The sequence below is a fragment of the Salvelinus alpinus genome, chromosome 3 (assembly GCF_045679555.1).
Source record: "Salvelinus alpinus chromosome 3, SLU_Salpinus.1, whole genome shotgun sequence".
Taxonomy (NCBI): Eukaryota; Metazoa; Chordata; class Actinopteri; order Salmoniformes; family Salmonidae; genus Salvelinus; species Salvelinus alpinus.
Window position 1 is genome coordinate 74,232,629 of NC_092088.1, and position 26,564 is coordinate 74,259,192.

At 48.0% G+C, this 26,564-nt stretch overlaps 1 protein-coding gene across 5 annotated transcripts; it reads right to left on the reverse strand.

Annotated features, from left to right (window-relative positions):
- Positions 1-1,356: 1,356 nt before the first annotated feature.
- On the reverse strand, positions 1,357-26,564 carry LOC139571280 (histone acetyltransferase p300-like). 5 transcript variants are annotated; one of them, XM_071394002.1, is made up of 29 exons: positions 26,073-26,564; positions 23,406-23,998; positions 22,176-22,355; positions 21,692-22,007; positions 21,386-21,499; positions 20,808-21,041; positions 20,299-20,404; positions 19,923-20,057; positions 18,921-19,038; positions 18,557-18,644; positions 17,938-18,015; positions 17,610-17,692; positions 17,084-17,371; positions 16,296-16,772; positions 15,574-15,994; positions 15,287-15,405; positions 14,907-15,146; positions 14,028-14,116; positions 13,370-13,480; positions 11,573-11,629; positions 11,368-11,445; positions 11,208-11,275; positions 10,932-11,082; positions 6,885-7,031; positions 6,484-6,763; positions 6,070-6,264; positions 5,750-5,911; positions 5,263-5,544; positions 1,357-4,711 (listed from the first exon to the last, which is right to left on the reverse strand). In XM_071394002.1, exons 1-29 carry the CDS (start codon positions 26,164-26,166, stop codon positions 1,550-1,552), a joined length of 8,466 nt encoding a protein of 2,821 aa, XP_071250103.1. In that variant the 5' UTR covers positions 26,167-26,564; the 3' UTR covers positions 1,357-1,549. The 5 variants fall into 5 exon arrangements, with proteins under 5 accessions (XP_071250103.1, XP_071250105.1, XP_071250102.1 ...); XM_071394004.1 differs by having other exon boundaries at positions 13,370-13,450; positions 17,075-17,371; XM_071394001.1 differs by having other exon boundaries at positions 17,075-17,371.

A 26,564-nucleotide genomic window follows, 5' to 3' on the forward strand; every position in this document is an offset into this window, starting at 1 on the left:
GACCACACTAATAAGCCTTCTCCCCAGTATTGTGTTACTCATGTGAATGCGTTGGTGCTCACAGCAAACAAGATGTGATTTGTTAGAATAACCCCAGTTTGTCAAAAATACAAAGGCGCATTGGTGCTCATATGACCTACACCCCATACTGTACCTTACAGAAACCTCAATACTTTCAATTTGGGAGGAGCCCGAGTTGCTAGGAAACCAAATCAAAAGGAGAAAATCTATAATTGAAAGAGTCTCTCTGCTCATCCTGTTAAAGTCTGTACACTAAGTTTATGCTGTTCATTTTATTACAAAAACAGCATTTCATTAAAGTCCAGTTCTTTGTACAGTAATATTAGATTACACCCAATGGTGCAGGCCAAAAGACGACAAGGGGGATATGACTAGGAAGAGAGGCGGGAAAGGGCGGCATTGTTGACAAGAAAACAAATATATTTTTTTTTAAATGAAAGAGGCGAGTTTATAGCTAGCAAACCCCGCTACACATTCCCCACTGCCATATCCCCCGTTCCTGTGTTTCATTTCATGAGGGTATGTATGTATGTACACACGCACACAGCCATCAATCTATCAGAATCAGCTGGCAACAGGCAACATCCTCAGTAAGTCCATCCATCATTCTGTAGTAAGTGTGGGGGTAAAAGGGGAGTGCACATTCGTGGGGGGAAAAAAAAAAAAGTTGGGAGACACGGGGGAAGAGGTGCTCGCGTAGAAGATCTGGGCGTCAAAACTGGAAGCTTCCGACCTGAGACAGTCCAAGAGGGAGATCAGCCAGTGTTCAACACCCTCCCCACAACACTGTTTAACTTGGATCTCTAACCCCATTACAAAACCAGAAAAATGTCAAAATAAAAAAAACTCACCTTTCTCAATCCTCTCGGTTTTTGGACAGTCATTTTCAAAAATATATTCTGTGAAATGTAGCAGTCATAAGGTACATTTACAGAAAAAAAAGTCGCCCCCCCCCCCCCCCCCCAAAAAAAGGCAGGAAGATATGTTGTGATGTTTGTTTGTAGATACAGCGAAAATATTGATCATTATAATATATATTTTAAAAAAATACTTCTGCAAAACAGATACAATCATGACTGGTTTTATGAAGGAAAACAGAACGATAAAAAGGTCCATTGTATTAACTCACTGTAATTTTCCACCACATTGAAAATCTTAAAAATACTTATAAAAAATAAAAAGCAAAAAAATTCAGTCCCCAAAAATATTACTTGTGTCATATACTAAGGAAGAACTCTCACGTCCAGAAACCCCTTACACCTTATGTACACAATTGGCAAAAATGTTATATATATATATATATATATAACATAAACAGCAATAACTTACCATTCGTTTAATTTATTCATTTATTGACTTGTAGGTTTAAAATGTTGCATCTCCCATAGGAAGTTAAGTTCTTTTCATTTATACATCAGAAAAATATTAAATAAAAATAACTTTTAAAACTGCCATCCCCCTTCCATTCAATCCCAGCAAGACCCATGAAGGCAGTTCTTCAGACCACTGAGACAGACCTAGTAGTAGGTTACATAATGTCTAAACTGTTGTGGTTAATGTTCGTCCCCAGGTCCTGGTTGTTATTACCCAACATGTCCGACTGCCCTGGGCCATGCAAGCCCCCCATCCCACTTATCTGGGACATCATAGCACTTGGGTCCGAACCAAACGTACCCGGGTCCCCAGAGTTAGTCTGTTGTTGTTGCTGTGACAATTGTTGTTGTGGGTTTTGGGAGGCCACCATGCCAGGGTGGTGCTGGGAGAGGTGACCCGGGTGCGGAGAGCCTGTCTGGGGGGAGATGCGGTGAGGGGAGGGCTGGGGCTGCATGCGTGGCGAGGGGCTGGAGTGGGGCGGCTGGGACTGTGGCCGAGGGGAAGGCTGAGGAGAACGCACCTGGTTGCTGAGAGATTGACCGCCCAGAGCCTGGCCCTGGAGGTGGGGGTGTGGGGACTGGGCCATCTGCTGCTGGGGGCTCATAGGACTGCCGTGCTGGGCAGGCGAGCCCCCTCCTAGGTGCTGCTGCTGGAGGAGTCTCTGGTGGAGGGCCTGCTGGAGAATGGCATGGGAGGACTGGGGCTGGGGGGGACCACCTTGGCCTTGTTGGGGACCCTGCTGCCCCTGTTGGAGCTGCCCAGGCCCCCCACCATCCTGTTGCTGCATCTGCTGCATCTGCATCTGGTGCTGCAGCCTCTGTTGCAGGGCTGTGGCTACCTGCTGGGACATGGTTCCAGGGTAGCCCTGCCCTTGCTGGCCCTGCCCGGGACCCGACTGGGGCCCCTGGCCCCCCCCCTGCTGCGGCCCTCCTCCCCCAGACTGGGTCTGGCCAGGTTGACCAGGCTGGCCCTGCTGCATGAAGCCCTGCTGGCCCTGACCCTGCTGCTGTTGGGGGGGCTGCTGGAACTGACCATTATTACTCAACTGTTGTTGTTGCTGCTGCTGCTGCTGCTGCTGTTGTTGCTGCAGGTGCCTTCGCATCAGAATCTCTCTGAACTGGGGAGTCATGTTGGACATTGGGGTGCCTTGGCCTGGCATACCGCCTTGTTGTTGCTGCGGTTGTTGCGCTGCCATTTGCTGCTGTTGCTGCAAACTCCCAGGCAAGAGAGGGCGCTGCAGCTGTTGTTGCTGTTGTTGTTGTTGCTGCTGCTGCTGCTGTTGTTGCTGCTGCTGTTGTTGCTGTTGTTGTTGCTGCTGCTGTTGTTGCTGCTGCTGTTGTTGCTGTTGTTGTTGCTGTTGTTGCAGTTGCTGCTGCTGTTGTTGTTGTTGCAGTTGCTGCTGCTGCAACTGCTGTAGCTGAGCCATAGTGGGTATATTTCCTCCTCCCTGGCCCATGTTCATACCTGCCTGGGCCGCTCCAGGGTTTACGTTGACCTGCTGACCATCCATAACAACCTGGTTACCACCAGGCCCAACTCCTACCCCACCAGGGGCCCCCTGGAACCGCACACCTCCAGGCCCCCCTCCTGGGCCTCCTCCCGGTGCCCCAGGCACCCCTGGACCTCCCTGGTATCGGGCAGCTCGCTGCTTGATGAAGGCAGCCATGAGGAGGGGGTTGGAGCGGAGGATGTTGAGGACCTGTTGCTGCTGGCCGGGGGAGCTGGGAGAGCGGAGGGTACGCAGGAGGTCCTGTAGAGCTGCCTGAGGGAGGTTCCCTGTCCCCACCATTGCCGCCGCCGCCCCAGCCACGCCGCCTTGAACTCCCATCAACCCCATTAACCCCCCTTGCCCTGCCTGCTGTTGTTGCTGGGGCTGACCTTGCTGTTGCTGCTGCTGTTGTTGTTGCTGGGCAAGCTGCCGCTGCTGCTGTTGCTGGGCAAGCTGCTGTTGTTGCTGCAGTGTCAGGTGACCCATCTGTCCCATCATGCCTTGCCTCTGCTGGGGGGTCATCCCACCAGGGCCTCCCCACTGCTGTTGGTTGGGGTTCTGAAGTCGGGCCTGCTGCTGGAGCTGAACCTGAGGGGGGATCTGGGACTGCTGCTGCATGCCTCCTGGCCCTACCACCATCCCCTGCTGCTCCATCAAGGTCCTCCCTGCCAGACCCTGGGGCCCTACCATGCCTGCTCCTGGGTGGGCCATGCTCTGCATCTGGGCCTGGGGGTTCTGGTGGTGAGGGGGGATCATGCCTCCACCCTGGGCCGCCTGCTGCCTCTGGAGGATCTGGGCCTGGGCCTGGGCCATCTGACGCTGAGTCTCTGCCACACGCTGGATCTTCAACGCTATCTCCACCGCTGCCGGAGGAGGCCCCTGCTGCTGCTGCCCTTGGGGCATGGAACCCTGGCTAGGGTTGGTCTGCTGCTGTGGAGGGGTGGCTGGGCCCAGACCGGGTTTACCCAGGGACTGGTGGAGGGGCGAGGCTCCTGGAGGTCTGGGGGTGTAGGGGGGCAGACCTCCTGGGTGCTGCATCTGCTGGACATTTGGAGACTGGCCCTGTTGCTGCTGTTGAAGCTGTTGGACCATCTGTTGCTGCTGAGGAGAGTTCATCATTCCCCCTCCCCCCTGCTGCTGCAGCTGCATCTGCTGCTGGAACTGGTGCTGCATGTGGTGCTGCTGGGGAATGCTGCCCTGCTGCTGCCCTGGGGGGCCCTGGCCCATCCCCTGCTGGGGCATGTTCCCCTGGGTTGGGGTCTGAGGCGTGGGGGGCTGCGTGCCCACAGACATGGGGGTGCTGGGCCCTGTGGTGCCGTTGTTTCCCGGAGATGGTAGTCCACCGTTTCCCCCCGGTCCCGGAGGTGGCTGACCCACCCTCTGCATGCTGGCCATCCTCCTCCGCAGCATCTGGGCCTGCTGGAGCCGATGCTGGAGCTGCTGCTGCCTCAGCTTGTGCTTGATGTTCAGACAGAACGGTACGGGACACTTGTTCTCCTGGCAGTGCTTGGCATGGTAGCAGCAGAGAGCGATGAGCTGCTTACAGATGGGGCAGCCGCCGTTGGTTTTGCGCTTGCAACCTTTGGTGTGCTGCACCACGCGCTTCATCTTCTGGCAGGACGGCAGGCTGCAGTTGGCATTGCGACACTGGCAGGCGTGGACCAGAGACTGGATGCAGCGCTGGATGCTGAGGCGCCGCGAGTCCCCGGGGTTGGCAATGGATGAGGAGGCTGCGTTGTTGCTCTCGTCGTCCAGGCCCAGACCCAGCTTCTCCATCTTGTGGATGTGGCCCTTAGTATTGTAGCAGGTGATGCACAGGTCATAGTCCTGGGACAGAGAGGTGAGAAAGCATATGTGTTGGTTACTACTCCACACTTTACTCATCAATTTATAAGTTCAAAAATGTATGTAGCAACTAAGGATTCTAGTTTTAATGTCATGTAGGCCTAGGCTACTTGATGTATTCAACATGAATGGCGTGCAACTCTCCACAGGTGCATCATCTCAACCACATTAGGCTTCACAATCATATGTAAAGTGCTGGTGCCATTTGCTCAATATTGGATGAGAAATAAAATGTTAAACCCTGAAAACTTACTCTCTTCGATAATGGTAGTTGCTTTAAAAACTGTGTGTTTTTCCACAATTGCAACATATGCTTGCGCTTATCTCTCCCCCCAATTAGTGTGCACATGGAGAGGCAGTGAAACAGGGACAGGGCATCGAATTTGTTTTAGAAAATAAAACATTTTTAAAAAGACGTAAACAAAATTGCTTTGGTAAGAGGAAGGCAATGTCTAATTTTCAGTTTATCGTCCCAGCTTTTCCCATCCCCTCTTCTTTCCTCCTCCCCTTCTAACCCTCCACCAGCCCCTCACCTCGCAGACAGTGCAGTGGTAGCGTGTCTCCACGTGGCCCTTGCACTCATTGCAGGTGTAGACGAAGCGGTCCTGGCTCTGGTTGTGGAGCTCCACCAGCATGCACATGGAGCTCCACTTGGACCTGCGCAGCGAGCTGAACTCCAAGTGTTTGTCCCGGGCCAGGGTGAGGAAGGCGTCGCGCCCATCCATCAGGTCGCAGGCCATCAGGCCGTCGGGGTCTGTGATGGGGCCCAGCGTGTTGGACATGGGCGCTGCTATCAGACGGATCACAAAGAATACCTGGCGAGGAGAGAAGGGTTAACAGAGAAGAGTGAGAAGTCTGTCTTAGTGGAAAGTATTTTGGGGTTTGCGAAAGTGACTCGTTCAGCCGGTCCTAAAATCTGATTCTCACCAATTTACTCCAAGGGAGCCTGATTTACTACCCAATGTTTGTAACTTATGTTCAGAAATACATTAAAAACATTCAACGGTCTCTTCCTCCTACCTCTTTGTGCTTCTCCATGCTGGCGTAGAGTTTCTGAGAGAGGTCATTGGACACGTTGGGCAAGCCTGGCTTCTTCTTATTGGCTCGGCTCATACTGCTCTTATTCTTAGAAGTCTTCTTGCTGTTCTTCTTCTTGGCGTTCTTGCTGTCGCCCTTCGTGGCCTGGAGGTGAATTACACACAGTAGTAACCCTTTTTGATTTAGATCAAATGTAGAAATGCAGTTCATACAAGCATCAATTTTACATTTTGTATTTAAAAGTTAAAATTGAATCACATTGAAAGAGATCAAAAGACCCATAAGAACACACAGCAATGTACCTTGTAGTAAATACCTATCCCACTTACATCTACGCTCTCGTTGGAAGTGCTGTTTTCCTCTCTCTTCCTCTCCTCCTCCTCCTGCTCCAGCTCCTTGATGCTCTCCTCCAGCACGTTGGGCCAGAAGTCCCCCTCAAAGTACGGCAGCTCCTTGGCACTGGTCAGACGGTCCTCCGTGGCCTGCTTGAAGATGTCCTGAGAGAGGGAGAGAGAGATTAAACCTCCACTCGTCCTGCTTTATGTAACAAATGCATAACACCAAAACATGAGCAGTGATAAAAATTGTGCTCCTTCTCAGAAGCCAATCCATGACTCTGTCCTTGTGCGCTCAACCCTTCCACTTGTGGATGGAGCCATTTAAAATTTGAACTCTGTCCCTGCATGGACCCCTCAAGCCTTCCACAAGACTCTTACCTTGAAGTCGTGCACTATGCGCTCCGCCACAGCCTTGTCCAGCATCTTCCTATACCACTCCTGTAGCCTCTTGGGCTTGGGGATCTTCTGGTCCATAGGGTGACAGTGGAAAATGTAGTCGTCCCCTTCACTAGGGGGGCATGCCCAGATGTGACCTGTCGTGTACCCCAGCTTCTTGACATACTCCAGGTAGCCAATGAGAATCTCATGGTAGACACCCGTCCTCAGAGAACGAGGCTGGAAGAAGTGAACACTGTCCAGGTACGAGATGTACACTCGTCTGGGGTAGACAAGTAGGCAGAGAGAGAAAGAGCAAAGATGAGGTCCAGTCCTTTGATGCATGTACATAAAACTGCTCCCAACTGAGTTAAGATAAAATTGACCATTAACAGAACCATTACCTCTGATTGGGAGGAGGGCAGTCCGAGCCATACTCCTGTACATGCATGCCGAAGAAGCAGACGTCAGCGCCATCGATGTCCTCAAAGGCAAACAGGGCTTTCGTTCTATATGGGAATGACTCACACATCTCCCCAGTGTCCACAAACCTGGAGACATGACAAAAGTGAGACAACTGATGCTACAATGCATGCATCCCAACAGGGTTAGGTAGGTTACTTTCTAAATGTAATCCGTTAGTAACTAGTTACGGTCATTTTTTTAATTATTTTTTTATTTAACCTTTATTTAACCAGGTAGGCTAGTTGAGAACAAGTTCTCATTTGCAACTGCGACCTGGCCAAGATAAAGCATAGCAATTCGACACATACAGAGTTACACATGGAATAAACAAAACAGTCAATACAGTAGAAAAATAAGTCTATATACAATGTGAGCAAATGAGGTGAGATAAGGGAGGTAAAGGCAAAAAATAGGCCATGGTGGCGAGGTAAATACAATATAGCAAGTAAAACACTGGAATGGTAGATTTGCAGTGGAAGAATGTGCAAAGTAGAAGTAGAAATAGAGGGGTGCGAAGGAGCAAAATAAATACAGTAGGGGAAGAGGGAGTTGTTTTCGGCTAAATTATAGATGGGCTATGTACAGGTGCAGTAATCTGTGAGCTGCTCTGACAGCTGGTGCTTAAAGCTAGTGAGGGAGGTAAGAGTCTCCAGCTTCAGTGATTTTTTGCAGTTTGTTCCAGTCATTGGCAGCAGAGAACTGGAAGGAAAGGCGACCAAAGGGGGAATTGGCTTTGGGGGTGACCAGTGAGATATACCTGCTGGAGTGCGTGCTACGAGTGGGTGCTGCTATGGTGACCAGTGAGCTGAGATAAGGCGGGGCTTTACCTAGCAGAGACTTGTAGATAACCTGTAGCCAGTGGGTTTGGCGACGAGTATGAAGCGAGGGCCAACCAACGAGAGCGTACAGGTCGCAATGGTGGGTAGTGTATGGGGCTTTGGTGACAAAACGGATGGCACTGTGATAGACTGCATCCAATTTGTTGAGTAGTGTTGGAGGCTATTTTATAGATGGCATCACCGAAGTCGAGGATCGGTAGGATGGTCAGTTTTACGAGGGTATGTTTGGCAGCATGAGTGAAGGATGCTTTGTTGTGATATAGGAAGCCGATTCTAGATGTAATTTTGGATTGGAGATGCTTAATGTGAGTCTGGAAGGAGAGTTTACAGTCTAACCAGACACCCAGGTATTTGTAGTTGTCCACGTATTGTAAGTCAGAGCTGTCCAGAGTGGTGATGCTGGATGGGTGAGCAGGTGCGGGTAGTGATCGATTGAATAGCATGCATTTAGTTTTACTTGCGTTTAAGAGCAGTTGGAGGCCACGGAAGGAGAGTTGTATGGCATTGAAGCTCGTCTGGAGGTTAGTTAACTTCTTTATGATAGGGGGCAGCATTTTCACTTTTGGATGAATTGCGTGCCCATAGTGAACTGCCTCCTACTCTGTCCTAGATGCTAATATATGCATATTATTATTGGATATAAAACACTCTGAAGTTTTTAAAACTGTTTGAATGATGTCTGTGAGTATAACAGAACTCATATGGCAGGCAAAAACCTGAGAAATATTCCAAACAGGAAGTGCGAATTCTGAGGCTGGTTGATGTTCAACTCATCGCCTTTTCAATTCCCTGTAAGATATGGATCTGTTTGCACTTCCTACGCCTTCCACTAGATGTCAACAGTCTGTAGAACGTGGAATGAAGCCTCTAGTGTGATGTGGGGCCGGATGGGAGGTGTTTCAGTCAGTGGTCTGGCAGAATGCCAGTTCCTGGTCACGCGCATTACACATGATATCGCCTTGCGTTCCATTTCTTCTAGAGACACAAAGGAATTCTCCGGTTGGAACATTATTGGATAGTTATCCTGAAGATTGATTCTCTACTTAGTTTGACCAGTTTATTCGACCCGTTATATAAACTTTTTGAAGTTTTCGTCCGAGTTCGCCTGCATCTGCGCGAGCGTTTGGACATGTGCACTAAACATGCTCGCAAAAGTAGCTACTGAGACATAAGTAAGACATTATCGAACAAAACAACGATTTATTGTGGAACTAGGATTCCTGGGAGTGCATTCTGATGAAGATTATCAAAGGTAAGGGAATATTTATGATGTAATTTCATATTTCTGTTGACTCCAACATGGCGGAGAAATGTCTCAGATTGTCCCGTCTCAGATTATTGCATGGTGTGCTTTTTACGTCAAGTTTTTTTGAAATCTGACACAGCGGTTGCATTAAGAACAAGTGTATCTTTAATTCTATGTAAAATATGTGTCTTTCATCAAAGTTTATGATGAGTGTTTCTGTTATTTGACGTGGCTCTCTGCAATTTCTCCAGATATTGGAGGCATTTCTGAACATGGCGCCAATGTAAACCAAGATTTGTGGATATAAATATGCACATTATCAAACAAAACATAAATGTATTGTGTAACATTATGTCCTATGAGTGTCATCTGATGAAGATCAAAGGTTAGTGATTAATTTTCTCTATTTCTGCTTTTTGTGACTACTATCTTTTGCTGGGAAAATGGCTGTGTTTTTATGTGGCTATGTACTGAGCTAACATAATTGTTTGGTGTGAGAGTCGGCCCGAGGATTGAACCCTGTGGCACCCCCATAGAGACTGCCAGAGGTCCGGACAACAGGCCCTCCGATTTGACACACTGAACTCTGTCTGAGAAGTAGTTGGTAAACCAGGCGAGGCAATCATTTGAGAAACCAAGACTGTCGAGTCTGCCAATAAGAATGTGGTGATTGACAGAGTCGAAAGCCTTGGCCAGGTCGATGAATACGGCTGCGCAGTAATGTCTCTTATCGATGGCGGTTATGATGTCGTTTAGGACCTTGAGCATGACTGAGGTGCACCCATGACCAGCTCTGAAACCAGATTGCATAGCGGAGAAGGTACGGTGGGATTCGAAATGGTCGGTAATCTGTTTGTTAACTTGGCTTTCGAAGACCTTAGAAAGACAGGGTAGGATAGATATAGGTCTGTAGCAGTTTGGATCTAGAGTGTCACCCCCTTTGAAGAGGGGGATGACCGCGGCAGCTTTCCAATCTTTGGGAATCTCAGACGATATGAAAGAGCGGTTGAACAGGCTAGTAATAGGGGTTGCAACAATTTCGGCAGATCATTTTAGAAAGAGAGGGTCCAGATTGTCTATCCCGGCTGATTTGTAGGGGTCCAGATTTTGCAGCTCTTTCAGAACATCAGCTATCTGGATTTGGGTGAAGGAGAAATGGTGGGGGCTTTGGCGGGTTGCTGTGGAGGGTGCCGGGCAGTTGACCGGGGTAGGGGTAGCCAGGTGGAAAGCATGGCCAGCCGTAGAGAAATGCTTATTGAAATTCTCAATTATAGTGGATTTATCGGTGGTGACAGTGTTTCCTAGCCTCAGAGCAGTGGGCAGCTGGGAGGAGGTGCTCTTATTCTCCATGGACTTTAGTGTCCCAGAACTTTTTTGAGTTGGAAATTTGCATCCTGTAGTACGGTTTGAAAAAGCTAGCCTTAGCTTTCCTAACTGCCTGTGTATATTTGTTCCTAACTTCCCTGAAAAGTTGCATATCACAGGGGCTATTTGATGCTAATGCAGAACGTCGCAGGATGTTTTTGTGCTGGTCAAGGGCAGACAGGTCTGGAGTGAACCAAGGACTATATCTATTCCTAGTTCTACATTTTTTGAATGGGGCATGCTTATTTAAGATGGTGAGGAAGGCACTTTTAAAGAATAGCCAGGTATCATCTACTGACGGGATGAACTGTTACTGTTTCTCCATCTAACAATTCTAAAAATAAAAATAAATAAAAACTAATTCTGAGGGAATGAAGTGATCCAATCCTCTCAGATGTACAAAAGTGCCTAGGGGGTAGAGGCTATGGGTTGATTTTGGCTTCAGCAAATTACTACATTAACCGCACTTGTTCCACCACTACCATTATCCCTTTCTTCAGGGTAACACACACATACCCCCCCATGGTGTCCCTTACCTGGACTTCATGCCTGGTTTGACCTCCACCACCTTGTCAGAGACGTGGACGACTCGAATGGTGACGTCACCCGACTCAGGGTGGCTCTGACGTTTCAGGAAGTCATTCACCCTCGTCTCCAAATAACAGCCCAGCTTAGTGTGGGGCAACCCTGGAGCGAGGGAGGGAGATGAGCTTAGTTACAAGTAAGCTAGGTAAAGAGGGATGAACTACATCAAAATGGACACAGGTAAGTGATATTTAGATTTTTTTTTATATAAAGACATTGGTACTTACTTTTGGCGGCATACTTGTTCTCTCTACGTGTCTTATTCAACTTCTTTAAGCAGCCATCACAATTAAAACTGGTAGGAGAAAGAGTTCATTAGAGAAACCAGACTCTTAAACTCAAACTGCCTCATCTTTCCTAGGTTACAGGGCAGACAGACAGACTTACCCTAATGGCCAGATAGTGTCGTTGTGCAGGACACAGATCTGGTGCATCTTACGTCCACAGTCCATACATTCCACAAGCCTGCAGAGAGGAGCCAAATCAATCACTGCGACTTCTTACAACTGCACAACTAAATTGCGCTCACAATGCAAATCACAACATGAATGCAATTACTCAACAAGATATTTACTTCTAATGGTGGACTTACAATTCTGGGTCCAATGCGTCATTCTTCTTCTTCTCAAACTGATCTTTACCGATGGAACTGAAGTGAGAAAGAAGAAATTCCACCCCCAGTCAACATCCACAACCAGGCCACACCCAGTCAAAAGCCTCATGAGTTTATGAAAATGGAAAAAAGGTAAGATGGATGAACCACAGCCTAGGTGGTTCCCAACCTTCTTTGAAAGATTTTACTGAGTAACAGTTCATATGAGGAAATCAGTCAATTGAAATAAATGAGGTCCTAATCTATTGATTTCACATGACTGGGAATACAGATATGTATCTGTTGGTGAAAGATATTTAAAAAAATTAAAAAAGGGCCTCACAATCTCGTCACGGTATTTTTGCACATTCAAGTTCCCAATCGATAAAATGCAATTGTGTTCGTTATCCGTAGATTACGCCTGCCCATACCATAACCACACCATCAGCAAACCGCTCGCCCACATGCCGCCATACACATGGTCTGCGGTTGTGAGGTCAGTTGGAAGTACTGCCAAATTCTCTAAAACGATGTTGGAGGCAGCTTATAGTAGAGATATTAACATTTAATTATCTGGCACATTTTAGAGTGGCCTTCTTGTCTCCAGCACAAGGTGCACCTGTGCAATAATCATGCTGTCTAATCAGCTTCTTGATATGCCACACCTGTCAGGTGGATGGATCATCTTGGCAAAGGAGAAACGCTCATTAACAGGGATGTAAACACATTTGTGCACAATATGAGAAATAAGTTGTGTGTATGGAACATTTCTGGGAAGCTTTTATTTCAGCTAATGAAACATGGGATCAACAATTTACATGTTGCGTTTCTATTTTTTGTTTAGCTATTGCCATAGCTCCTTACTCATGATAAAAAAAAAATTTAAATAAGGTGTTTAGTTTTGAACGTTTGAGCTAGAGGCAAGTGGTTTTCTGCATTGTAAAGGTAAAACACAAAGCCATGCTTTGTTACTTAGCTGTAAAGTGCCTGGGCTAAATGGTTCTCACTGGCAAAGTCAAATGACTTTGCTCGTGATGAGTGCCCCTCAAATTATACAAATGTAACAGCCTGAGCACGCCAGACTTGCAATGACAATACAGATGTAACAAAGTGTTATTCAATGTATTTGAGCGCCACTGGTGCTCCCAAGTCTGAATTCAACAGGTCACGTTTACAAATGAGTGCCAAAAAAAAAATGGAAAGGTTTCACTGCACAAATGAGCACTCCTCAAGGAACACCACCGTGCCAAAACCACTGGTCTAACCTTTACAGGGTTTCCCCAACCCTCTCCCCCCCTCCCCCAACCATTAAATAAATACATCAAACTCTAAAATCACCACAAGGTGGGAGCATTGGATTCTCTGGCTGTGCCCTTGTCCAACATTTCATATAGAAAGTATAAGACTCATGAAACCTGCCAGATATCCTGGCCAGATTTTTTAAATACGGCGTGTTTTCATCCCAATCTTGATTTACTAAAGAGATGCTGCAAAACAAATGTAGGGCTATAGAGGAAGACCAGTCAGAGGTGAGACAAACAATAACAGCGGCAGTACAGATGTACAATAAAACCAATCACCTACTGCAGAAGACAGAATACCACAGAAAACATAGAAATGGAAGGGAGACATTCACAAAATATTACCAATAACAGCAAATGGAGGTACTTTAAGCAGATATGAGGGAGAAGCTTGGCATATGAGGAGTCAAATAATAAAAGCCTAAATATAAAATCAAATGTACGTTAAAACTAAAAGACAAGTTGAGGGAAGGCTAGAGGGTAACGTTCTACTCACGTCGGAGGCTGGGAGGGGTCGTCTCCTAGGGACACGTTGTCCCCCTGGATTTCGTTGAAGCACTTCTCACAGAAGTGGTACCTGTCAGCAAGAAGCCCAAATTTTGGTGAACTACACCGTTCCCCAACAGCACAGCCAATCACAGAGAAGGCACGGGGGAGGCAGCCACCAATCAGGGCAAGGCATGGCAGGACAGGGCGGGAGCAAGCACGCAGGAGGAGCGCAGAGCGGGCGGGGCAGGGGTCGTCATCAGAACAGCCAATCATGATTCAGGATTGAAGGGGAGGGAGGGGTTTGGAGGCGCATGATTGGATCAGACAAAAGCAAGCCAATGCAGATGTCACAGGCATTGACGACAGAGGGAGAGGACCAAAAGGGTTGGATGGTGAGGAGAGGGAGGACAAGACAACAGAGCAGAAGGCCGAGGCAAAGCACAGATTAGCATTTGGACATGAGAAGATGAGCAAAACCACCACAGCAGCGACAGAATCAACTGGAGGGGGAGGGAGGGGAAACATGGGACAATGCAGACACTGAACAGATATGAAAATGAAGTGGCAAACCATTTATTTCCATAGAAACACAATTCAACATAGAATAACTTTTCTATTGATCACCGTGTGTGAGTGTGTGTCACTCAGATTCCCCCCCTCCATACCTGTTCTGGTAGCTGAAGTAGGCAGCGTCCCGGGGTATAGTGCACAGCTGCTTCCCATAGCAGCACAACGTCTGGGGAGAAAACTCCAACTGAGTTAGGAGAAGAAAGGAAAACAGGAAAGAGAAAGGTAGATGATAAATGAACACTTACTTAAACCCAAACTACATTTTCAAAATAGTTTGGTCCTTCAATACCAGGAGGAATATAATAATATTTGTACAGAGTTTTTCAATACAGGTTAAAAAAAAGAAAGTGCTACCCATTTTACAAATGTAAGTACTAACAAAAAGACTGGAGCAAGGAGAATGAAAAGATGGCTAATTTAAAAAAAATCATTTTTTTGTTACGCATTGCCAAGAGTTTTACCAGACCATGCGACCAGGGAAACATGATCATGAGCACCATTAGACCCAAGAGGACAGACTATCTACAGCCTCTGCCCAAAGCAATAGAAAAATGTTTTGGCATCATCATGGGTCACTTGGTTAGGCCAGAGGAATGTGTCAGTCCTGGCTCACATGGACCTTCAGGCTCACTGTCACAGTACAAGACAACAGCTGTATGGGGCTGAGCCCCGACCGCCACACCTTGTTTTCATGAACGGAGACGCTCAAGTCATCCCCTGTTGACCACTTTGCTTAGCCCATTCAAGAGCAAAGTCAGAAATAGCTGCAAGGTTATGCTCAATATTTAAAAAAGGGTTGAAAGTTAATATGGCGGTGTTATGCCAACGCTGAAATTAGCCAAGCCTCGTCTCCATGCACAGAATGGGATGTGAAACTAACGATGTAATAGCCACATCTAGCCTGACACTATACGTCACACACCCTAATAACCAACCACACAAACACATAACCCCACATCACACTCCCATTTCACCTTCCGACCACAGCAGTAGCCCAGGTTGACCATGACGGGGTCTATCTCGGCCTCGAACACCTCAGCCAGTTTGGAGCAGTACTTGTAGACACGGGACGTCTTGCGGTTGTATAGCCAGGCATTGTTTAACATGACCCAGATGTCGTCCACATACTGCCAGGGTTCCTGGTACTGACCCGTATCAAGCTTCCGCTTTATAGTGGACAGGTCCATGGGGGTCTTCACTATGTCAAAGTAGTCCTGGGGAGGGAGAGAGGTTTGGTCAAGTTAAGGTTCCTTTATTATTCCACAGAGGGGAAATTGGTTTGGCTAGCTTCACATGTAAAAAGCACATTTTTGATGGAGCATTAACTGAAACAGTGTGAATATTCAGTACATACAGGTATGCCCAGTAGGTGAGGGTCCACAGGCTGTCTGAAGGGCAGAGACTCTGGGTCCTGTCTGTATAGAGATTCCAGGGTGGGTATGAGGGCCTGGCGCAGCTCCTCTGGCTTAAAGACTGAGAGAGGTAGAAGGAGATGAGGTGGAAGGAGTAGAGACAGAGGTTAGGGTTCAAGTCAGATTCAGAAACGGATAACTGCATACATTTTTAGAAGCAGGAACATACTCTGTGTGGTTATAGAAACAACTCAGTACATATGCTACCACAAAATAAAAGAGTCCTTACTCTTCCTCTTGTTCTGGGCACCAGACGGTGTACCAGGGGACTCGGACCCCTTCTCTTCCTCTTTTGGCTCCTTCTTCACCTCCGGCTTCCGGTCTTCAGTCTTCACCCTATCTTCACTCTTTACCCCCACCAATGACGACGTTTCCATGGGAACACCTTTGCCCCCACACTCCTCTTTCTTCACCCCCTCCATTTTGATGGGTTTGTTCTCCATCTTGACGTTGGATAACTTCCCCCCCTTGGAGCAGCCTTCCTCCCCGTCGTCCTCCTCGTCCTGCTGCTGCTTGACCTCCGTCTTGGGGTCCACGGAGGCCGAGGCATCCGAATGGGAGGCCTGCTGGGAGGCTGTGTCCGCACTGCTGACCGACGCTGGGGTCAGAGCCTGACCGTCCTGGGGCTGGTAGCCGCCCTTCTGGGACATCTGGGGGGGGAGAGAACGAACAGGACACTGGTTAGAAAATAAATGATATTACAAGAGAATGCAACAACCCCCATGGGAGTTAGTGAAGGTGAGGAAATTGACAGGCAACTCAGTGCAGTAAGGTGGGTGAGAGGAAGTTCCAAAACAAGTAATTAGTACATTGGCTGTTAACTGTTCCATTTTGCAGCTGTATGTCAATGTGATCACTTTTGTAAAACTGGTACTGAATCAATGTACTATTCATACCACATGTTGGAGATATAGCTGTACTTTTCTACATGATCTAATAAGTCAATCTCACCGGAGTGCGAGGCGTGCGAGGGAGCTGGCCTCCATGGGGGTTGGGGGTTGTGGAGGCGTGAGCAGGGTGCGATGGGGTGGTGGACCCCACCCCCATCCCCTGCTGCATGGGCTTGTTGGAGCCTGGTCCCTGGCTGCCGGGCCCTAGCTGCTGCTGAGGGCCTGAGGGGGCCAGCTGGGACGGATTGGGGGTGTGGGGCTGGGGGGTCTGTGAGCCAGCTAGCCTGGGTGGCGTTTGGTGGGGAGTGGGGGTAAGACTGCGGGCGGGGGAGGGCGAGCTCTGGCGCATGGCCGCGAGGTGGGGGATGGAGTTGGGCTGCTGGGGGTTGTTGGACAGGGGTAGGTTGGACAAGGGGCCTCCACCCACACTCTGGGGACCCATGGGCCCCACCGAGGGGACACCACTACCCCCTCCGACCGAGCCGGGCCCAGCTAGAGGGCTGTTGACGGGGAGAGGGGAAGGAATGGGTATCTGAGTCTGTAAGGAGAGATGAGGTATTTAGCATTAACAGTTCATACATTATTCAGACGTTAACATACATTATGTATGACAGGGGCATCCCTCCAGTGAACCTAAATGAGGAAACACTAGTGTAGGAAGTAGGGTTTCACTTGTGCATGTACAGATGTGTGGGAATGTCTTAGCGATTGTGTTTAGTTGGTTTGGTGATACGGTTCACAATTAAAACCAACAGCATAACCCAATCTGTCCTTCCGTTTCCTGCATCTATATAAGACTTTGAGGGCAGCGACAGACCATGTAGTTCCACTTTTGCCCACCTCTCTCACCTGTGCCATCCCTCCCTGGTTGCCTTGCTGGTTCATACTAGGCTGTGCCATGCCTCCCTGGTTGCCTTGCTGGTTCATACTAGGCTGTGCCATGCCTCCCTGGTTGCCTTGCTGGTTCATACTAGGCTGTGCCATGCCTCCCTGGTTGCCTTGCTGGTTCATGCCAGGCTGTGCCATGCCGGGCTGACCCGTGCCGAGGCCTGGACCGGAGCCTGGGAACTGTCCCTGGGGCAGGTACTGGTTCTGGCCCACGTTGGGCTGGCCCATTCTGGGGTTCCCCATTCCCATCTAAAAAGGGGACACAGACATTGGTTTAGAACAGAGCTCATTAGTCCTCTCAGAAACTGATACTAGGGACTACTCCATGTGTTTAATCAATGTATACGTTAGTGCTATGACATGATACGGTTCCTCTTGCGTCATAATACATCTATAAGATCAATTGAACACTAAAACGTTTGTATTTGGGTATAATGCTCTCTTTTCAAAACAGCGCCCATTAAGTGCATATAAAAAGAGTACTGACCTGGTTGATGGGTGTGAGGGGGAGAGGAGGGGTCAACCTCTGACCCATAGACTGCATCCCCATCTGATTGAACTGGTTCATACCTGAAGAAAACAAGCATGAGGATGATCACATAAAGGAAACGCATTTAGGTGCTTATGCATCTAAACGTGCTGCATAACATTGGACATAGTAACCAGGATGGCTCAAGGCACACTAACAAAGTAACAGAATAAAATATTGTCAACATGAGCCAAATGTAGTAACCGCAAGTGAAACGATAAGGTATAACACCACTAAAAACAGCCCAATAATGTCTGTTTGGCGACCCCTCTCTCCATGGACTCACCTGCAGGGTTCTGCATCCTATTAACCATCTGGTTGGGTCCACCGGGCCGCACCAGAGAGTGGTCAGGGAGGGGACCATCTGTAGGGGTGAAGAGGCGAAAAGATGGAGAGAAGATGTATTGCCGCGGTTGCACTCTAGAGTATGTGTCCTGTCTGAGAATCTGAATGCAGTATGCACATCTATTTGTGATATTACATGTGTATCCTGTCCACTCAGTGAGAGGCAGTGGCTATAGCTGGCCAAGGGCCCTAAACCCTGTAGGGGGCTGGCCCAGGGCCCTAAACCCTGTAGGGGGCTGGCCCAGGGCCCTAAACCCTGTAGGGGGCTGGCCCAGGGCCCTAAACCCTGTAGGGGGCTGGCCCAGGGCCCTAAACCCTGTAGGGGGCTGGCCCAGGGCCCTAAACCCTGTAGGGGGCATGCCAGCTGGCCCAGGGCCCTAAACCCTGTAGGGGGCATGCCAGCTGGCCCAGGGCCCTAAACCCTGTAGGGGGCATGCCAGCTGGCCCAGGGCCCTAAACCCTGTAGGGGGCATGCCAGCTGGCCCAGGGCCCTAAACCCTGTAGGGGGCATGCCAGCTGGCCCAGCGCCCTAAACCCTGTAGGGGTGGGCACCAACATACCCTGCTTCTGGAGCCGCGTCCGCCTCTTCTCCTCCAACTCCTTCTGGATCTTATAGATCTTCTCAGCCAACAGGTGGTAGTACTCCGCCTGGGAGGAGAGAGACAGGCAAGGAGAAATGATAGAGTGAAGGAGACAGCAAGATAAATGAAGGTTAGGGTGATAGAAGAGGGGTAATGATGAGAAAGGGGAACAGTGTAAGGAAAAGAGGGGGAAATTATTTATAACATACTAGGAACAGACAAATACACAAAATGAGAAAAATTCTGAAGTGTATTTGTATTCCAGACATTTGTATCGTCTAAGGGTTGCCCCCCTCAACAGGAACTCAGTGAAAGTCTTCAGTCAGTCAGTGTAACAGCTTACCCTGCTGTTGGCAGACTCATACATGTCCCCCTCCACCTTCCTAGCATACGCCACTAGGTTCTCCATCCGCCTGTCCTTCAGAGCAGCAGGGTCTGGGGTCGGGAAGATGGCTTGTACCCTACACACAGAGAGAGACAAGAGACTAAGGAAACTGGGGTGGGGGGTGTGAACGAGAGCAGGACGCAAATCACAGTTCAGTGCAAAGAAAACCATTTTGTTAACTTTTATTTTGTCCCATAGAGAATGATTTAAGAGGAACGCTAGGGGAGATGCAGCAGGGAAGAGTGTTGAAAGCAGACAATCACACCTAGCCAGCTGTGTGAGCTGGGAGACAGTGGGGAGGTGCTTAGATGTGGTGAATGTGGTCAGTGTGTTCTGTCATAGTCGTTCTGCGCTGTATGAAAACCCAGAGGATGTGAGTTTACTGTGAAACTGTCTGCGGCCTGTTCTGCACTGTCTGGGCTGGTACATTTACCACAAATAGTTCTCTTCATATTTCCTATAGCAATTCAATGTTCCGTGTTCTTACAGTATACCCATCTATGACATGAGATAGCATTAGCTGCATTGAAACGGAGGCTAGTTTTTGGCTTGTATACAACTAATTGAACCAAATTCAAATGAAAGACACTGCTAAACCAAATTTAGCAGGATGTCTTCATTATCCACAAATTAGAGACCCTTTAGGCTAACACGCCCCACTTATTTTTATTTTACCAGGTAGGCCAGGCGAGGACAAGTTCTCATTTACAACTGTGACCTGGCCAAGATAAAGCAAAGCAGTGTGACAAAAACCAACAGAGTTACACATAAACAAACGTACAGTCAATAACACAAAATAAAAATTGAAAGGTCTATGTACAGTGTGTGCAAATGTAGAAGAGTAGTGTGTTCTGCTATAGGCTCACACGCCCCACTACAGGCTGTAACTCTTTAGCCGTATAAGAGTGTTAAGCCAGCATCCAGAGGCTATTGTCCCTCCATTCCAGCTCAGTCACTTACAGTTTGTGCACCAAGTGGTTCCTCAGGTCCTGGGTGATGTCCTCGTGCCAGCTCTTCCTCATGCCCGCTGCCGAGGGTGGGGTCGCCGTGGGCATGCATCCCATGTTACCCGCCCCACCCACATCACTCATCAGACTAGAACACACAGAGAGAGAACAAAGTTAAATTCATCACTGGGAAATTATTTATTTATCCAAAAATCACAACTTGGAGCATTTGATAGCGCCTGCCTGGAGTGTCAGGTATGGTCGATGGGGTTTGCACTTCAGGGACTATTCTATTGGTTCCATTGCGCCGGGCATGCTCAATCAAGCACAGATAGAAGTATTGAAAAGAAAGCTAATAAAGTATATTTGAAGGCAGGTCTGCTACTCACCCCTGGGAGTTCATGTTGAGGTGTAGCATGGTGTCCTGTAGCAGGCTGGCCTGCTGGTTCTGGGGTGAAACACCCACACCTCCATTCACTCCCATCGGGTTACCCCCTGACAGAGTGTAAGAAACATTAATACACAGTCAATATTCAACATGACCTTTTTTTCTTTTTTCTTCTCAGAGCCACCAACAAACACTACTTATAAGTCAATGATAGAAATTACTCCCCCTGCGCGTTTTATTTGCAAATGACTTGATAAAAAAAGGCCAACTTGACAAATGTTGACAAACAAAACATGCAGAGATAAACATGTGTGCTGGAGTAATTCCTATTAAAGTGGAGAAGAGGGGGAGGTTAGGGAAAGCAGCAGTGTAACCTTACTACTGTGGATATTGACTGGTTACAGCTTCAATCCCCAAGAGGGACATGCACACTGTTGCTGTAGTACATCAATTATTTAAACCAGTAAAAAAAAAAAAAAAAAAATTGACTGGACTAACTAAACAGCTTACCCATGGGATTGAGCGGCCTCATGCCTGGTTGGCTCTGCAGGCCCTGTGAGGGCAGAGAAGCCTGGTTGGGCTGGCTCTGCAGGCCCTGGTAAGTGAGGCCCAAGGCGGCGTAGGCCCTCTCGATGGAGCTGGGGTCGATCTGGCTGGGGGGGTTGAGGTTTGGGGTGCTGGGCTGACCTCCGGGCACTGAGCCCAGGGAACTACCCAGACCTACACCAGCACCTCCTAGCAGAGCTGTAGAGACAGTAGAGGGGTAGATCCATCGGTGTTAATATTTCTGTCCTCTAGGACGTATGCTATGAACACCTAGGTCAGGAACACAAGGAATTGGTCTGTCGAAGTTTCAAATGTAGTCACTTACAACATATTTATAAGGCAACAGATCCAGAAGTCCACGGCAGAGTTCAATCATAAGACAATCTCTCAAAGCATCTAGACCACTCGTATACATCCATACACACTACTTTAAAGAGTTGAGATCTGACGGCTCTTTAAAACCTAATAAGAATACTACAAGTGCATACTACTATTACATGAGCCAGCTGGGGGAGTAGCGTTTGATGGGCAGAGACACTCACACTGCTGGTTCCTCTTGTCCCCAGCGTTCTTGAGCGGCAGGCAGACCGGACAGTCGTGCCGTGTACAGTTCTTCCAGTGAGAGATGATCTGTCTGGATGAAGCACAGTGAGCCACTGGGGAAGAGAGAGGGGGGTGGGGCAGAGAGAGTAGGAGGGCGAGGCAGAGACGAGGAAAATAAAAAGGGAGGGAGAAAAGGCTAATGTGATGAGTACGTCAGACAATGGTGAATATCATACACATCTCAGGTAAAGGTGTGACAGGGAACCATCTTGCAGGTCTTTCTCTTCTGTGTTTCATCAGCTCACCTTGGCAAGACTTGCCAGCCTGGCAATGGGTCATGTGGTTGAGGACGTTCTTCATGGTGCGGCAGTGTGGCAGGTTGCACTGGCGCACCTCCCCGTTGGCTTGTTCCCGCCGCTGGCACTTGTGTGCGTGTAGCAGGAGCACTAGTTGCTGCTGGATAAGCTTGCGCTTCTCAGGGTCGGCCGTAGGGGGCGCCCCGGCTGCTGCGGCAGCTGCGGCTACAGACACTGCGGGCCCCAGGCCTCCTTGGGCGTTGGGGACCATCCCTGCAGTGCCTCCGGCTCCACCGCCCACACCTGCAGCGGACTGCTGGGGGGCCTGGGAATAGAGAGGGGAGGATGAGAGAAAAGAGAACTGTGATGGTCAGTTAAGGGATGGTCAGTGCAGTTGACTGGTACCCAAACGGTAGCACCTTCTGCATAAGAAAGCTTTGAGACAGGTAAGTGAGAAGAAATAGGTAGGAGACTAGCTAGCTAACTTCCTAACCATGACAGACATGCCCTGCATGGGCTGGCTCTTCTTGTCCATGCTGAACTGGGCCAGGCTGTTGGGCATGGAGCCTTTGTTCTGGAGCGGAGGGCCCAGCCCTGCTCCCCCCAGGCCCTGGCCTGCCTGCTGCCCTCCATAGGGGCCTCCATAGGAACTCGGGTTACCCATCATACCCATCTGAGGAGATTTGGGGGGAGAGAAGAAAAACAGTTTAATAAATTGACATTATTTCTACAGCTTTTATATGCTGCTCCAAACAATGTGTATGAAAATGTAAGTGTTCAAGTCAATTGTGTCATTTCAGACAGTAGCCCTGTTAAATGAACACAACCCCAGGGATATTACCCACTTACAGTGAAGAGCATCTAAGCTAAAAGAACCACCATCTCCTTTCAGAGAGAGATTATTAAATCATACTGCTTTTTACCACTAATCAACTTCCCTTCCCTGCCATTTACACACCAATTAAATCAACCACTTCTAAAGAGAGATAATGTACTTCATTTCTAATCAATTAGCGGCAGGTAGCGCTGGTGGGTTAAATTAACTCATTAATGATGGCTCAGAACAAGCAGACCAATTACTACTCCGCCATGCCACGGTTGCCCCACATTTCATGTTGACATGTTGGATTAAGACGACCACTGATGTGAAATATTAATCAAGGGCTTCCACGTGGCTCCCAATTTGTAGTAAAATATCACACCAGCAGTTGTCACAAAGTGCTTATACAGACACCGAGCCTAAAACCCCAAACAGCAAGCAGAAGAAGCAGCGCTGGTGTGTGTGCTCATGCATCTCCACCTCTCCAAGAACTTGGGGTTAAGTGAACGTTTCCATCAATTTGCATTAATTCCCTCCCCAGCTTTCTCCCTCCATATCCCAGCCATGCTCTTTCCTATGTTCTTCCTGCTCCCCGACAGAGCCTTTAACCATACCAAGCTTTTGATCTCTACAACTCCAATGTGTACGTTTTTAAACCATGATTAATACATCCTTAATAGGAGTACTGAAACGTTCTCTTTCACCCTGCTCTCTTTTCGTGTGAATAAACTGTTGGATATTAACGTTGTGTGGGCAAAAATAACTGCTTGTAGCTTTCTTGGTCAGGGGGGCTTACTCCAAAAAAAGACACTAATCTCAATGTCCCCTCCTTGGTAAAATAAAGAACAGGTCAATAAAAAAAAAAAACATCTCTCTCCTGTGGTCTGAAGGGTCCATACATACCTTGTTCATTGCTCCAGGTTGCTGTACTCTGAGTCCAGCCTGTCCACCAGCCCCCTGCTGCTGCTGTTGTTGCTGCTGCAGAGTCTCAGCCAGCAGGTTACTGTTCCCCCCAATCCCCTGGTTCAAGAAGCCCATCCTGGGGGATCCGTTCATCACCTGCCCACCCATCATGGATTGCTGCTGCTGTCCGTTGCCCTTCTGGGACCCCATCATTCCCCGATTCATGCTGCCCACCATCCCCGCCTGCTGCTGCATCATGCTGGCCTGCTGCTGGGGTGAGAGGTGTTGCTGCTGGCCCATGCCCTGGGGCCCAGGGGACACCTTCATGTTTCCCAGGTGGCCCATGCTGGCCCCGCCTGTGCTGCCCACTGCGCCCTGCTGGGTGGAGGCGTGTGGAGCGCCTGACCGAAGGAGCTCGGAGAGCTGCTTGTGCTTGGCCACCGCGTCCTGGCCACCCCCTCCCCCAGGTCCCATCCCACCTCCCAGGCTGGTGTGCAGTTGGCTGAGGTCCCCGCCATTGACCAGGCCCAACTCTGAGGAGTTGATAAGCTCGTCCGGGAGGTCATGCTCCAGGTCAAACAACGAGCTGAAATCTGTGCAGAGGGGGAGAGAACGAGAGCATATGGAGAGATGAGGGAGAAATAGCATGACGGGATTGTGAGTGAGAGAAGAGGGGATTGGAAGATAAAAGAGAGAAAGAGATAAGTGTGCTAGGGTACATTGCTGGCATAACAAATTATTAGTAACAAAACCAAATCCAGTGTACTGCATTCAGACATGGTTGCATCAAATGAGGTAGCTAATTTGCATAGCAATATACCTACATTTGTATAATTGTATTTATTTTACCTTTATTTAACTAGGCAAGTCAGTTAAGAACAAATTCTTATTTTCAATGACGGCCTAGGGAACAGTGGGTTAACTGCCTTGTTCAGGGACAGAACGACAGATTTGTACCTTGTCAGCTCAGGGATTTGAACTTGCAACCTTTCGGTTACTAGTCCAACACTCTAACCACTAGGAAAACCAAAGCTTTGAAATGAAGGCAGATGCCCAAACAGACAGACGCGTCCCCCCCCCCCAAACACAGTGGCCGACCACAGGTTGTCCGTTCCGGACCTCGAGCGTGATTTAGCTCGGCGCAGACAGAGACATGTTTACACACACACAGGGCTCAGCTCTGTGCCAGAGTATTCAACACAACAACTAGAGAATTTACAAATATAGGCCTACAGGATTTTTTTCTGGATATATTGGACCGCCACAGCATTCTCTGAGCAGTATGGGGGCGGAAAACATTTCAAAAGTGCAGTACATGCACTGGGTTATTTTCTGTTATTAGGGTAACTTGGACCCTTAAAGTATTTTGTGTCAAGTGGCTGACTTGAGCACGTATCAGATGGACAATGGGAGGCCGTAGCTATGCAATGACAAAATGTACGAACAGTTTCAAGTCCCATTTCAAACATGCCTTCTCACATAACTACTAGCGAGCATCTGCAGGCCATTTTAACACATCGGAGTGGTGGTAAATAATGTGGCCACGTTCTCTGGCTTTTTGTCTTAACCGTGTAATTGTTCACCTTTTTGTATAAGGTTGCTGGACTGGATCCTCCAGTCTGTCCCACACATCTTAAGAAAAACTGACAATGGCAATTTGAGCATAACAATCACTCGGTTAGCTAGCTAGCTACATGGATGGGCCTGCTGCAGTAGCTATCTAACTATGAAATTAACGTTAGCCAGCAATCAAACTAAGCTAGCGTACTAAATTGGAAACATTGAACTTTTCCAGGTAACCAGGTGAAGGAAACTTCAACAATTAGTTTACGAGCTAACGTTATATCATTTGTTATATATATATAGTTCATGATAACTATGAAATACTCTGTTGGAAAATGTATATACACATCAGACAGTGTTGAATTTTACTGTTCGTTGGTGCGTTTGTGTTAACGCGTTAGCTAGTTAGCATTGTATGGCGATGAGCTTTGTCATAACTCGCTTTGAAAGTTAGCTAGCGAGCTGACTAAATAGCTAGCTAGCAAACTACAAATAGCTAACTAGTTAGCAAAGTAGCTAGCTACTTGGCTAAGCAAGTCAATTTACTGGTGAGCGAGTTGAACCATTTGTGTTTCATGGATTGCCACTTAGCTAGTTATCTAAATTATTATAAAACGTTTTTCCAACCATCATTTGCCACACCGATCAAGCGGTAAGCCTCAACACTAGCTAGCGCGTTAGCTACTTAAAAATAGTTAGCAAGCTAACGTTAGCTGTGTCGCCTAAACGAAGTACTTGTCAATATCGGGATAATTTAAAATGTTAACCGTGTTGCTGACATACCATTTATATTTTCCTGTATTTAATACCTAAATAACAACGCCAAATATACGCTGTAGCCAACTACCCATGCAGCGAAGTAGCTATCAATCTAAGCCCCGCATTCGTAACTAGCTACAGTAGTAGCCAGCGTTCATCGTAGTGCTGAAATTACTAGCCTATTGCTAGTCCGACACTCGCTAGCTAGAGCTAGTACGACAAAAACAGTGGGGCAATCGCACGGCCCCTTCCTATTTCGAATAAAAATCACATTTAATTTAAAATAATACAAAATAAAAACATACAACATAATACCCTAACAAACCAAATAAAAACAACATTTACCGTTTCCATCGCTGGCGGAGACAGACAGTGCCGGAGAGGATAGTTTAGGCCTCTTGGCTGAAGGCGGGCCAGAGTCCAGAACGTTCTCGGCCATATTTTTTCGAATTAAAAAGATATACGGTATCCACAACGGAAGACGTTTTCACGTCTTTTGAACCTTATTTTCCTTTTCGATTCCACAATTCTGACTTTTCCCCCTCCTTTTGGGGGACGAAGGGGGGGAAAGTCGCGTGTACAATATACTCCTTTCCTGGGTTCGCCTCTCGATTTCAGCTTCGGCGTATCAACCCCCTCCCTAGTCGAATTTTTTGTTCTTTATAAATTGCCAGCGGAGGAGGAGGGGGCTCGGTGTGAGAGAGAGGGAGACACACGTAGTGGCTCTCCTCTAAACTCATATAGCTTCATCTGATGCGAGAAAATTGTCCCAATATATATCTTCCATGATTACACCCGTCATTTATGTCACCCTTAGCATAAGATGAACATAAACGT